The following is a 14,823-nucleotide window of genomic DNA, read 5'->3' on the forward strand; positions in this document are numbered from 1 at the left end:
GTTCTGCATGGATTGGTCATGAGGCAGTCTGCTGGTTACAGACAAATGTTCAAGAAACTGACCTTCAGGAATGCCAAAGGAATTGCTGAAAACATCTGAGCTGTGAACCTTTCAAAAACTGGTACTTTGGCTCTCCCTTCATAGTGAGATATCTATCTTAGGTATGATACCTTTCTACCTGATTTGAAATTTCTGTTTAGAGCAGTGAGAGTTCTACTAGGCAAAGCATTCTTTAAATTATTTAGTTTTCCCTGCCCTAGAGGCTAAAATGGGCTTAGATAGGATGGTTGTCCATACCAGCATCTTGTGTATTGTTACAATGTAATTTTTCTCAATTTTTTGAAGGGGGTAAGAAGCTACACAGATTTCATACTGAAACTCACAGATTTCTGCAGCATGATTGTCATTTTACCTCCATCTATTCTCAGGGCTGGCAGAACTGCTGCCTGATCCCTTCTCCAATCTGAAGCAGATATTGAACATGGAAGAAGGTACTGTCAAACAGAAGTTTCAGGATGGAAAGCAGGATATTACCCTGAAGATATCAGCTTTCACAAGGTTAGCTCTCCTTTCTGCTCTGTAACTCCACAATGGCAGCTTCTACAATTCAGTTCTTCACTGCACTGAGCCTGCACCCCAATAACCCTCTCACCAGACCAATGTACTGATGGAAGCTGCTGTATGGTTTTCCACTAGGTATGCATTTAAAGTTAAAAGATTAAAATAGTAAATGTGATCAAGCACTGCAACAGTACTAGGAATGTCTTTGTCTCAGTGTTGACTGCAGTAATTTTCTTCCCAATGTTCGGTGAGGGGCTCGGCTTTGGATTTGTGCTGAACACAGGAATGGTAATATAGAGAGGTTTATGTTATCGCTCAGCAGGGCTTACACAGAGCCAAGGTCTTCTCTGCTTTTCATGTTGTCATGCTCATGAGAAGACTGGGAATGCATGGGAGGGTGGGAGGAGACACAGCCAGGACAGGTGACCTCAATCACCAAAGGGATATTCCAGACCTTATGGCATCATGCTCAGTATATAAAGTGGGGGGAAGAAGGAGAGGGGATGTTTTGGGTGATGGTGTTTGTCTTCTCAAGTAACCATTACACATGGTGAGGCCCTGCTCTCCTGGAGATGGCTGAACACCTGCCAAACCATGGTAAAAAGTGAATTAATTCCTTCTTTTGCTTCGCTTGGATGTGCCGCTTTTGCTATCCCTAGTAAGCTGGCTATCTCAACCCACGAGTTTTCTACCTTTTATCCTCCCAGTTCTCTCCCCGATCCCACTGGTGGGGGTGAGGCTGTGCGAGGCTCGGCTGCTGGCAGGGGCTCAGCCACGGCAATGGACACCTCCAGTACCTGACGGGGCAGCTGAGCAAGGCTCGGCGCACCGCCGGCCAGCCGCCTTAGATGCAGCCCGGTGGTTTCAGAGACTCGGTTTGGGAACACTCGGCAGAGGTCTCAGTAATAAAACAGCCGGTGCTGGGAAGCGAGACTCCACGGGCGCCCTGTGCGCAACCATTGGAACCCCGAGCTCCGGCACCGCCGCACACCGGGCCCGCCGCCGCCGCCCGCGCGACACCGCTGCGAAGGCGCGGCGGGTGCGGTTTACGGCGCTGCCGTAAAGCGGCGCGGCCGGGCGCGATCCCCGCGGCGCCCTTGGGAGGCAGCGGCCATGAGCGGGAGCGGCGTGAACCGCGGCCTGGAGCTGCTGCGCTCCCTGCCCAGGGTCAGCCTGGCCAACCTGAGGCCCAACCCCGGCTCCAAAAAGCGGGTGAGTGCCTGCGGCCTGCCGGCTGGGCCCTGGCGGCAGCAGTGTGCCCGGCAGCGGGCGTGCCCCGTCCCGGTGTGGTTTGCCCCCGGGGCTGTCGGAAGGACATCGTCCTGGCACGGCCGGGAGAGCGGCCTGGCCAGAGGAGGCGTGGAGAGGCACAGGAGTGGATGGCACTGCTGTGTGTGTGTGTTGGCCCGCTGCTTGCCCTCTGTGGCCGTCCCCACAGAGCTGGCTGATGGAACCTCAGGGCGTTGCTGGGGCTGGAGAGGAATAGTAAAAGGCTTCGAACTCCACGTGTTTGTGGGATGGAGTAATATGTTTGGAAATGGAAGGTTAGGAGGCGTACAGAGAAAAGGAATGTGATGCCAGCTGACGTTCTTGTTATTATTTCTCGAGAACAAACCTGTGATCTGTCTCCTTGTAAAGTGGTAGAGAAATTACGAAAAGAAACCAGAGAGAAACCCTTGGGGTTTGGGGGGAATATAAGTGAACAGGGAGATGAGGTTCAGAGGCTGAAACCATAGGAACAGAGAAGGGAACAGCAAGCAGCACTCTCCTAAAAGTGCTGAAAACTATTAAATAGTATAGAATTCAAGGACAGTTTTGTGCTGGAGTCGACCATCCCTGCCACCAAAGGAAGATGACTTGTCCCCAGACTGTTTGTGATGCCAGCCTAAAGCTGTGCTCTGCAAAAATAGCATTAACTGCTTTTCTGTTTTTCCACTTAGAAAAGATCTATAACCTAATTTTTCCTCAGGAATCAGCATTTTGCTCAGTTGTTTATATCTCTGAAATCTAATCTCTGTTTTATAGGTACTGGTCTCTGCAGTAGTTGTCTAAATGTATCACTGATTGTTTTGAAGGAAAGAAGACGTGGCCGTGGAAGGTACGGAGGTAGGAAGTGTGGCCGAGGTCACAAAGGAGAAAGACAAAGAGGGAATCGACCCCGACTGGGCTTTGAGGGTGGCCAAACTCCATTTTACTTGGCCATACCAAAATATGGATTTAATGAGGGACATAGGTAAGTTTCTAAATATTCACTTGGAAATTAATCATTGTCTGCATTTCTTGATCTTTCTCCTGAAGCAAGAATCTAGGATGCCAAAAAGAGGACTAACTGAAAAAGTTCAGCTTCCTAAATTCCTCTCAGGTTGTTAGCTGCTTTACCAGAAGAATCTCCCATTTCTTGTGAGAGTATTCTTTTAATTAATTATTTCCTGTTTTGCACATCTGCTTATTTACTCTTCTCATAATCCTTCATGTGTAACTGACTACCTTTCCTCTTCCAGCTGAGTGAATTTCTCCTCTGAAACTATCCCTTCATTCCTGCTTGTTTTTCTTTTTGCTTCATAACCCAGGGAACTGTTTGGGAACAGTCCCAGTGACTGGAGTGAGGATGCTGGACATGGAAGTGTAATCCAAAGCTTTGTTTCTTGTTTCTCCTCACTTTATTCACCCGAAGCTCTGATCTGCTGCCAGCCAAACAATTCTGCTTCTCTTCGTGGTTGTACCTTGTCAGCCCTCTGACCCTGTGGTGTTTGTCTGTCTGTGCCCTGCCTGTTACATCTAGGATCCTAACAAGCTCTTTAATACCAAATCTGCTGGATGAGGCATTAAATCACCTTTCAGTGTGGCTCTCCTTGGGCATTTTGCCTTGTTTAATACTTCTGTCCTTTTTTCACATTGTACTTGTTGTGTCCTTATTCCACCTTTTTAATGTGTAAGGTTATTCTTCTGACATGTCTTTTCTCCAGTCACTGTTCTTACCTGGAGAGGTGTGTGTCAAGAGGTGTTTCCAAGTTTCCTTCACTTATATTGATAATTTAAAACATTTGATTAAAATTAATCAAATTGTTTTGAAAGCTGGGTTTGTTTCGTCAGATAGCATTTGTGTTACCTGGGCCAGCAACCATTTTGTTACTGTTTGATCTGGTCTTGCAAACTTCTGTGTCCATACAATGCGTTTGCAGGCAGTAGTAACAGAAACCTGCTACACCGAGCAGACTGAAGGGTGACGAGGATAATGTGTATTTGTGAATTGTTAGACTTGATTTAATGTTCCATTTCCTGATGCCACCTCATCAAATAGGTGAGCGCTTTTATATTACCATTCTTAACGCATGCAGTAGAACTTACAGACTTGTCCCAGTTTAAGGGTTTCCTCTGAATCTTAATAGTTTTGAAATGTGACTCAAATTCTATTTCCAGGTGCTATTATTTCCTCCTGTTTGCTAAATTATTGTCAGAGTAAACAAGAAGCACTTTCAATAGCTGAAGGCAGAGTGTAAATCCACAGTCCTGCAAAGGAAATGCTGCAGAATGCAGACACTCAGCTTCTTATGGCAGTAGTGGTCAAAAGTTCATGAATAAACAACAGCAAAAATCCAGCCTCCTGCAGTGACAAGAAATTATTAGGATCTTGCTGTTTTTAACAACATCTGACAGCATGTGAAAACACAAAAAAGTACTCTGTAGTTTCAATGTTGTTCGCAAAAATTCAGTGGTTTTTGCTGCTGTAAATGTTCCTGTGGTGAGCACTGTAAGTGCACTCGAGTGACGCTGTTGGGGTGGAGAGAGCACGCTGAACAATGTCTCTGCCTGTTTATCTTCACCTCACTCCTCCTTCTGCCTCCACTTCTTGAACCCTTTCTCTGTAAGGGGCTGTCTGACAGCCCTAATTCTTGTTGCTTGTCCTTTGTATGTGGCTTGCCAGTAACAGAGATCAGCTGCTCTCCAGTTTTTCAGCTGCCACTCAGAGCCTTGCAGTAGCAGCCATCAAATGGATTGCAGGGGGAAGTTTTGGGTATCAGCATAAGTGCTGTGCATAGACAGGAATAGACTCTGGCACTGGAACAATGTGCTAGGGATTGGTTTGTACAGTAAAGTTAGAACTTGAGAAAAAACAAAAGTAGGTTCTGCTGAAACCAATGGCTGTTGGCAAGAGATTCCAGCTGTCTTTGGGGAATGTGGGTTAATGCATATTTTCTCAATATTTCTCTTCTTTGATGGTGTTTTGAGGGAGATTCCTTTCAATACTTTCTGAGATGTTGGGTACAGTGGTAATGGATCGGAAAGTCTTGCATGTAAGCTATGCATGTACAGAATTTTGCTGATAGTCTTTGTGTTTGTATGGAAGGAGATGTTTGGTTTTTTGATGGTCTATCAGCGAAGCACCCAAGGTGGATTCACTTTGAAAGTGGTCATTATTTACAGTCTTGTTGGTTTGCCAAGAAATGTTGACATTGTAATGTCTTAGGATTTTTTTGCTTTAGGAGTAGATAAAAACGAGAATATCTCAGTTGACCAGTTGCTATTAAAACTTCAGTTTGTTGAATTTCTCATTGTTTTGTTCGGGTTGTTTGTTTTTCTTTTTGTCTTTCTCATCCCAGCCTCAGACGTCAGTACCAACCTCTGAGTCTTCAGAGGCTGCAGTACCTGATTGATTTGGGCAGAGTTGACCCCTCGCAGCCGATCGACTTGACTCAGCTCACTAACGCCAGAGGTGTGACAGTGCAGCCTCTCAAGAGGGATTATGGTATCCAGCTGGTGGAGGAGGTATGCAGACAACTCACTTGGTACTTCAGGCTTTCAGATTGTCATTCCCATGGTTTGGAAGCATCTTTGATTCTCCAAATTAGTTTGCTGCGGGAATTTTGTGGATCATCAATCCACTAGAGGGCACTGTGTGTCAGCAAAAAGAAATAACTCGGGAGGATGTCTTCATACTCAAGGGACTGCAGAAATCAGAGTTAAGGAGTACATAACAAAAGGATGAAGAAGTATTTTGCAACAGAAAACTGAAATGTACTGAGAAAAATGTATTAATATTTTGGAAATGGAAAGGTTTTTTTTATTCAGCCCAAGTGACTGACTTGGTTACCTAACTTTGTGCAGGGAACAGACAATTCATAATATTTTTGCAGGATTTAGTGTTCCTTACAAGTTTTGAGAGAAGAATAAATATGTGTCTTAAAATACTCATTTTAATGTTACTGTAATATGTGTTGAAATTTACAGGGTGCTGATATTTTTGCAGCAAAAGTAAATATTGAAGTGCAGAGAGCATCTGAATTAGCAATTGCAGCCATAGAAAAAAATGGAGGCGTAGTAACAACGTCGTTCTATGACCCAAGGAGCTTGGGTAAGAACTTCTTTTAATTTATGCCTTTTTTTTTTTTTTGGACATGCAAAGATTAAATTATCCAAATCAAAGTTTCAAACACAGTTCTTAGTAGAAAGTCATCAACTTCTAAAAGCTTCAATAACAGTTACATGTATATTCAAAGAATCATAGAATACTTTGTGTTGGGAGGACTTAAAGATCATCTACTTCCAGCCCCTGATGAGGAATGATAATGCATTCTCAATTTTGCCTTTTTTGACCATTCACCTGTTTAGCCCTTCTAGTGTTAGTAGTTGTATACCAATCAACCAGTTAAGGAAATCTGAATAGCTTTGCAAATAGAGGAACTAAAATTATTGTTTTGCTGGATTTTTGTCTTCTGTTTCCCATGTTTAATAGCACTAAGAAAACTCAGGAAAAAATAGATTTAAAAAACACTGTGGATGTTTATATTTTTAATTTAAAATGCTTTTCCACTTAAAGTGAGGAAGTAAGTTACAGAAGCTCAGAATCATTCCAGTTAAAATGGCTATTGTTTTCAGAACACTTTCACTGAAGAATGAGGCTTTGCTTTGCTTGGGGCTGCATCCTGCCTAACATTCATTCATGCAGTTTTTATTGACAATAACGCAGCTTTCATGTGTGAATGAGGCTGAGAAGAAGAGGAATAGACATTTTTAGTGTGCAAAATATGTATATCACCCTGGGGTGATATAAATTCTGAAAATTTTTTCGTTCCACAAAATAATAAAAATAAGGTTAAAAGGCTCTGGAATATAATTTGCCAAAATCAGTAAAATTTGAGGAAGATAGGATAATCCCACAAAGGACTAAATAGGTGCATGTGCCATTGATACTTTATTTAAAATACTCATTGAAGCACTATATTTGACATTGGTTGGTACCCTGTGTAAATAGCTGTGCAACTGCATTGCTTCAAACCAGGAAATAATCATTTAAATAAGTTCAGTTATGGTTATCTTTCCCAAATAGTCATCCTAAATGTGTTGGAAGTAGCAACTCCTCCACACTGGCATTATAAATCAAAGTTAAAACAGAGTCTTTTGTGTGGTTAAATGAAACTTGCAAACCACTATCTCATACTGAACAAGAATGTTCTTGAGATTCAGTTTTTTGCTTGGTCCTTTTTGATGTGAGTGTAGTAACTAACTTAGTACAGAATAAGAAGATGTCATTTAATGTCTTTAAATCTGTGTTATGAAGTGCAGTCACTAACCTTCTCTCGTGTTTGCCCACAGAAATTTTATGCAAGCCAGTAGTATTTTTCCTGCGTGGCAAACCTATCCCAAAGCGAATGCTCCCACCTGAAGACCTCGTCCGTTACTACACAGATCCCAGGAACCGGGGCTACCTGGCAGATCCATCTAAGGTTGCAGAAGCCAGGCTGGAACTTGCCAAGAAATATGGCTATGTCTTACCAGACATAACTAAGGATGAACTCTTTAAGATGTTAAGTGCACGCAAGGATCCTAGACAGATATTTTTTGGTCTTGCTCCAGGATGGATTGTAAACCTGGCAGACAAGAAAATTCTGAAACCAACTGATGAGAGTCTGTTGAAATACTACAGCTCATGAATTCAGGACTGGACACAATTGCAGGTGTACAGGAAACATCTGGGTATGAAATAATGGATAGAAGTGGTGTGTGTTTGTTTGTTTTTAAGACTCCTATTATACTAGAAAAAACATTTTTTCTTCATGTAATCTTCTGGTGTAGCTCTCAACTTTTTTATTGTCATAATAGAGTGTATCAGAAGTCTTAACATTTGAAAACAATGTGGAGTCTGACATAAAGTGTGGGTCTGGGCACTTTCTCTTCCAGTGGTTTGCCAGTTATTTTTTTCAGACAAAAGGTTTTGGTGTTGCGTTTGTTTCAGAGGATAATTCCAAAGAGTCATTTGACCTAATAATTAGTTTATGTTTCCCCCTCTCAGTTTAAAATCGGAAACATGACTGTACAAAACCAAAATTAGTTTTACAGTCGCATTGCATAAAATTATAAGTTCTAGCAAATGTATCTTGAATAGCTCTAAGAGTTATTTTTGGTTAGGGAAAAGTAAAAAGAACCAGAAATAAAAAAAGTACTAAAGATTGCATTAACCTCTTCCATTCCATAGCTAGATTTTGGATTTTGCCATTGCCATCAATAGCACTAGAGCTTGAGAGATCTTGATTTTTCTTTTATTTCTTCATATGCAATTGAGGAGGACAGAGTGTGCAGTTCAACATAACTTTCTATCTAAATTTGGGGCTTGGAGGGGGAAGATAGCTAAATTCTGAATAGTGAAAGCCATTGAATTAAAACTTGTCCTGACACAAATGTAATCTTATTAATAAAAATGCATAGCAGAATCCAGAGTCAATGAATGACAGTGGCAGCAGATTATGAATGCTGGGGATGTGATGGACAAAGTACACAGTCAGAATTCAGTTTTCAGCTTTATCACAGATTGCGTGTGTGACAATGGACAAATTAATTTAAATGTTGTGAAAAGTTATGAGCAAACTGTGTTTATGGGAGACAGCATTTTAATCACACCCAACTTGATTAAGTCTTGAAAAATATTCTTCAGCAAAGGTTTGTTTTATCAGTCTCTCTAGATACTGAATTATTACTGTGCAAGAGTTTTATAGGTTTTGTGTGGAAGCTTAGGACTGGGCATTTGAGACAGTGAACCAGACAGTAAAGAAGGATGAGAGGGGAGACCAAGATAATGTATCAGAATGTGCACTGACTGCTCGGAAGTTAATGAGCTGCTTCATAATTATGTGATTTAATGGAAGCTGAATTTGGTTTTAAAATAGTCATAATTTGATTATAAGAATGCAGAAAACAGTTCAGGAGACCAGAACACGAGAAGTCATCTTGCTTTCCAATTTTGATGTGCCTTTAGAAATGCTACTTAGAATTTTCTGTAGCTGCCAAACCATCCCATCTCATAGGGAAAGTCCTCTGTGTGCTAGAATCTCTTCTTTCTCCTGTGTAACATCTGTATTTTGCTGGTATACCTCAATGGAGGAGGATTTAAGAAAAACCTTCTTTTTCTTTCAGACAATAAAATGAAGTGGATGAATTTTTGTTGGTGTTTGTCAACCAGCCCAGATTTTTCCTTCACTCAACAACCTGCCTTATCTATTAATATGACAATCTGTAATCACAGAACAAAATAAAACAAGTCTTCTCATTCTGATTAAATAATCTAAAATCAAGAGATTAAGAATAAAAAGTCACTAAATTTTGACAACTTACTCTTCAACTTCTATTGTTCCTTGTTAATGTGTGTTAAATGCTATCAGTAATGGTCATTCCCCTGACTTGGTGTTTAAGTATAGGTGAAACATAGCAAAACAACAGCAATATAAAATTGGACTATGAATAGCAGGAATTTTGTTTTAGTGGCATTAACATTCATATTTTATAAGGTGTCCAACACTTTTTTGGCACGTTAAGAATAATACTGTGTGCCAAAAAAAGTACAGTTGGTGTTAACTTGAATGTGAAGTAAATAACTTTCTCACTTTAGATGTATCCTGTCCTGCATCCTGATGATTGTTGGTTTGAAACCTTAAATGACAAGCAATACTTTTTTCTTTTTCTTTTTTTCAAATTTTTGTTATTACAATAACTTTACAATAACAATATTACTACTGCCTCCATTTGGGAAGGAGTTGGAGAGGGGGAAGAGTATTTATTGCCTTCCCTTATTTGTGCCATAATGTTTCTGTTTTTATGAATCAATTCACAATTGTATTTTGTGGAGGTGGTGGTACTCAACAGGAAAGCTACTTAACTGGAAGTGAAGAAGGAAGTTAGTCATATTAGTGAAGACCAGAAGACAAAAGTGTTTATGTATCATTGTGTATTTTGGGGAGGAGAAGACGGGGGAAGGCAAGTTTGTTTCCATTTCTGCTCTTTGTATTAAAATGAACAAATTGCTCTCAGCAAGTTTTTTATTGAATCAACTTCTTTGATACACACACGCGTGCATGCGCTGGTTTCTGTAGGTTTCTAAATGGTTTTCAGGTGAAAGGGTAACTTGGATAAAATGATAACAGCGAAAGAAAGAATGAAAACAGGAAACAGATGTCTGGTGACGTTGAGGGATTGGATAGCACTTATTCAGTGAACGATGTCTTAGTCACAAGGCAGCTGTATCCTGGCTCTGATACTACAACGCTACAAATACCTTGGAGCCAAAACAGCCACGTTCCACAAAATCCGGTCATTCTACTTTATAAAGGTGATCTTTTAGCATCTTATAGTTGGAGAGGGCAAAAAAAGGGCTATATGTTCCTTTATTTAAAATATGCAATGCTTGTCTTTTTTTGTCACTTCTGTTAACAGTAGCCAGTATTTTGTATCAGTTGTTTGCATTTTTATTTACTAGTGCAAAAAGTCACAAAGCTATAGAGGATTTCCTGTTCATTTTATCTCATCAGGAACACAAGTCTCCTAGTAACCAAATACAGAATTATCAAAAGCACAAGTAAGTTATTGACAAGGTTTCTAATAAATCCATAATAAACAGTGTCCCAAAGGACTGTTGTTTATATGTCAGGCTTACTGGGGCAAGACTAAGCCAATGCTGGCATCTAAAGCCATTCTCACTACTTAGGTGTATGGACCATGTTTTCATGTTCATAAGATAAAGGATTGTCTTGGATATCCTGTTTTGACAGGGCTTTTTCATGTGCAACAGGGTGTGACACAGCAAGAAGTACCCAATCTTCTGTAGGTGGGAAAGTGTTATAGGGTAGCTGAGGAAAAGGAACTTTTGTTTGTGTCACAAAATGCTGAAAGCCATGTCAGTTTTTATCAGCAACATCATACTTCTGAATGACTACTTGATTAAATTGATTACAGATGTGAGACTGCAATCTAAATAAAGGTCTGTAAACATGTACATACCTTGTCGTTTCATCCTGTGATAATTAGAAACCACGTTTTTCTTGGGAGCAGATTCTACTGACTGCGGCCAGTCAATGCTATAGTTACAGGTGGCTGACTGCAGACTCAAAATGAAGTGGATTAAAAAATGTGTTTTCCCTTCTCTCATATGTATAACAGTGATAACCTGCCTTCATTATGCTTCATATAAAATTTGTGTTTAACAGTCAAAAGTTGACTGTACAATCCACTGATTTCCAAAAAGGAATAAATTAAATCAGTGGCCCTGATCTGAATCCTGGCAGTGTGCCAGCATTGTTTTGACATAGAAGCATAATTGATGTTAGTCCTTCAGGAAGTCATATAAAAGTGATCAATTAGGAAGATATCTTCTCATTACTGTTTTATTATTTTCTACTATTATTTCTATTTTCTATTATTTTCTATATTAAAACCTTAAAGGCTAATGCAAAACTAATTTTGCACTGCTTAACACAAGTTTTCCAAGCAATTTAAAATTGTTGCACAAGTCCTGTATTTTAAATATTTAACCATTACATTTATGTATATCTAAAACATGAAAGATGCTCTATTTATCCAAAATGTCCAGTTTAATATTCTATATGCAGCTTTATGTTTTAAAATTTTCTAAAAATGTAATCAGACAGGAATAATTTTACGTAGCTCACAATCCACACTTCAGTTTAAGGTTATGGTTTACTTTATGAAAAGAGAGGTCCAAGTGTGACAGGGTTCTTGCCCATTATAGGAAAGTAATGAACATTTCAAGCTCCTTTATCTCCCACCCAGGTGGCTTCTCTTGGTCTTTTGTAGCAGAAATATATGGCATTGTGTAAAGAAGGATGGTTTCGCAGTGGAAGCAAACTATCCTCAAATGTATTCTGTCTCCTGTGCTTAATATTCCCTCTGAACCATCTGCATCTTCCCAAGGTCTCTTCTCACCTTTCCCGTTGTGGTGGTGGGAACTACAGGGCTCAATCATTCTCACAGTGTCATCCTGTCTGGCCCACTCTAGGTTTGAAAATCTGGTTGTTTTATGTGCCTCTGGAGCAGGAAAAGTGTTGATCATTCCTGCATCTGTTTATATGGGGGGGTTGGGGGGGATTGGCTTGAGTTTCCTGGACTGGTGTTGCTTTTGTTGTTAAAAATGTCAACAGCAATGTTGTTTACTTGTTAACCTTGTAGATTCCAAGCCACTTGCCAAGCAACTTGGAGGGCCTTTTGAGCAATGGATTTGGTGTTTATCAGTCAATGAACACTCCTAGAAGAGTGCCTGTGCACTCAAATCAGAATTGCTCACACTAGATAGCGGTATGAAAGGATAGACAATTTTGCATTCAATGGACCAATGCCCAAATCTATCTTTCCTTGCACTTTTCTTCAGCCTCTGTAAGATTCATTCTGTCTCATGGTAGCATTGTCGTGTCTGGGTTTTATTCTATAAATACGGGCAGATTAGTCCATATTTACCTTGAAAATCTGTCATTTTTTCATTCCTTAGGCAGGTAATGAGAGCTAGAAGTTTGTGGAGATAGAGAGGCCTATGAAAAATAAGTTGATGTGTAAATTTATGGTAAACTAGTTCTCTAGGGGTTTTTGTGATGCTGGTGTAGTTTGCTCCCTGTGCAGAGTACTTTAAAAAAAAAATCACTTGGTATCTGGAAAGGGAGATGCATTTTTTAGTTGAACGTAGCCGTGGTTCAGTGCTGCAAAAATTGGAATCCAAGTTCCTTATGCAGTTATTATAGTGAGGTATTGTGTTAATTTCAAATTTAATGCAGGTCTAAATTTATATTGCTCCCATGTAAACAGTACTTCAAACTCCTCTCATAAGTCTCGGTGCTTCTTTAGTAATGTGATTGATACAGTTATTATCTAGAGCCTAGAGAAAAGCCATGTTCAGCTTGGAGCAGGCATCCAAGCAGTTCAGTGACACTCTAGACTCCACTGGCTGTGACAGGAGTTGTAACATAGCACTCCTGTATGCACCCAAAACTTCAGCATCTGGAGCTGAATCCCACTCTTTGTTTTCAGTGACCCAAGGTGTTTGAAGTTAATGGTTGGAATTCCTCCACAGAATCAACATATTGCCAGTGTTTGTTGCTGAGCTTTGCCATTGGGAACTTGTGAAACCTGATCTGCTAGGTTGTATTTATCTTTGAAAAGATAAGCATGCTTTTAAAATTAGTGAAAAAAGCAGTCTAGAGCATCTATTGGTGCCACAAGAGGTGAGATGCTGGCAATCAGACTGTGCTATTTTAAAATTATTGAAGACAGCAGCTTCTCCAGGATACAGAATTCAGTGACATCCCCACCTGGCAGCCTCTGACTTTCAAGGTGGATGGCTCCCAGTTCCCAGCCCTGCACTGGTATTTCCACTCAAAATTTGCCTGCCTGCATGCCTGCCTGCCTTTGACCCTTGTGTAATACATACTGATGTTTGTGCTAGCTCTAATGTATATATTTACACTATAAGCAAAGAACAGAAATTAAACTCACCTTCATTTGCAAAAGAAAAACAATGGAGAGCAGAATGGTGCCTCACTTGAGGTGTCTGCTTTACAGGTGCTGCTTGTAATGGCTAGAGAAGGTGACTGAGATGCTTAAACACAGGCATTGTCTCACTGCTATCTGAGATATCTGCTATACTGCATCCAGTATACCTCATAGGGTACCCCCTACAGCTACTGGGGCAGCTTGTGATGTTTGTATAAAAGACAGATTTGGTAGCGATGTGCTTGGTATTTGTGCACAGGCAATCATTTGTCCCTTCTTTTTATTTTTTTTTTTTGTTTGTTTGTTTGTTTTTTTTCTTCTGATTTTTTTTTCTTGGCAAGGCTGTTGTGCTTATTGCAGCAGGCAGTCTGAGTATGGGCCATGTACTAGGCTTGTTCCAGACAAAATATTATTCTACTGGTTTTATGTTGGACTTGGGTGATGTGATGTTGCTGATGCCCTGCTTCTAGGTAAAATGTCTGAGCTAAATGTGACTTTGCTGTTAGGCTTTGTTTTTATTGTTGTTTTTGGAAGGCTTCAGCCCTTCCAAGTTCATCCTTACAGGCAGGTATTTACTGTAGGATGATCATGAAACGAATTACCATAGTGAGAATGCGATTGTGTAGTAAAATTCTACCTGGGTCAGTTTTTCTGCATTCATTTGTGTGTCTCTGAGGGGGTTGGAGCATTGGTGTGCTCTAATTTTGTGTTTGGTGTGGGAAAGCTTATCTGTCCATTAAGAGAACCTAAGAAGAAAATGGGAGGTGAAAACCTGTCAAGTAATTGTTGCTGCATCTTGTGAAAACTGCATGTTGTTCCAATTCCAGCTGTTGCTCTTGACTGAGCTGGATGGCTTTGCTTATGGCATATTGGGAAACTGCAATGGCAGCAGCCCACCATGGGTATTGACATGCATCTATGGTACTGTGACAAGCTGGGGCCAAAGAATAAGTAATTTTGGAGACTTGGGAACGTGAGAATCAAGGTATGAAAATCCACCTGAAGAGATTCCAAAGTCAGAAACATGTATTCTTCAACACCACTGAAACTCTGCTGCATGTTTAATCACTCTTTGTTTTTGCTGACTATACTGTTATGAACTGTAAGTAGTCAAGAAATCATTTAAAGAATATACATTTTAGGTTTTCTTTGTTGTCCTTAGAGTTTTCAGCTCTACAGGAATCTTGTTTCCAAGTATTGTTCCTGTATCCAGCAAGACTAGAAGCAAATTTAAGAAGTGGGAGCCAGCATATTCATGTGATGGCAATATTCCAGAAACTGGTGCTCTAGGATAAACAGTAAATACTGTGGGGATTGCAAGACACTTACTCATTCATTGCTAATACCTTGCTGATATTTTCATTGTTAGAGAGCATAATTTCTCTGCTGTCTCTGCAGGTGACATCCAGTCGCATCTTCTCAGCGTGCAACCTGTCTTTTTTCCAGCATCCAAACCTGAGGGGAGCAAATATGATATTACCAGGTACACAGGCACCCCAC

General features: G+C 40.4%; 1 protein-coding gene across 3 annotated transcripts; it reads left to right on the forward strand.

Moving 5' to 3' along the window:
• Positions 1–1,274: 1,274 nt before the first annotated feature.
• Positions 1,275–10,822, forward strand: MRPL15 (mitochondrial ribosomal protein L15). Of its 3 annotated transcripts, XM_038160375.1 has the most exons (6): positions 1,275–1,773; positions 2,587–2,794; positions 5,163–5,328; positions 5,791–5,914; positions 7,156–7,536; positions 8,971–10,822. In XM_038160375.1, exons 1-5 carry the CDS (start codon positions 1,410–1,412, stop codon positions 7,491–7,493), a joined length of 1,200 nt encoding a protein of 399 aa, XP_038016303.1. In that variant the 5' UTR covers positions 1,275–1,409; the 3' UTR covers positions 7,494–7,536; positions 8,971–10,822. The 3 variants fall into 3 exon arrangements, with proteins under 3 accessions (XP_038016303.1, XP_038016294.1, XP_038016312.1); XM_038160366.1 differs by having other exon boundaries at positions 1,278–1,773; positions 7,156–10,822; XM_038160384.1 differs by having other exon boundaries at positions 1,617–1,773; positions 2,637–2,794; positions 7,156–10,822.
• Positions 10,823–14,823: the final 4,001 nt, after the last annotated feature.

The sequence above is a fragment of the Motacilla alba genome, chromosome 2 (assembly GCF_015832195.1).
Source record: "Motacilla alba alba isolate MOTALB_02 chromosome 2, Motacilla_alba_V1.0_pri, whole genome shotgun sequence".
Lineage (NCBI taxonomy): Eukaryota > Metazoa > Chordata > Aves > Passeriformes > Motacillidae > Motacilla > Motacilla alba.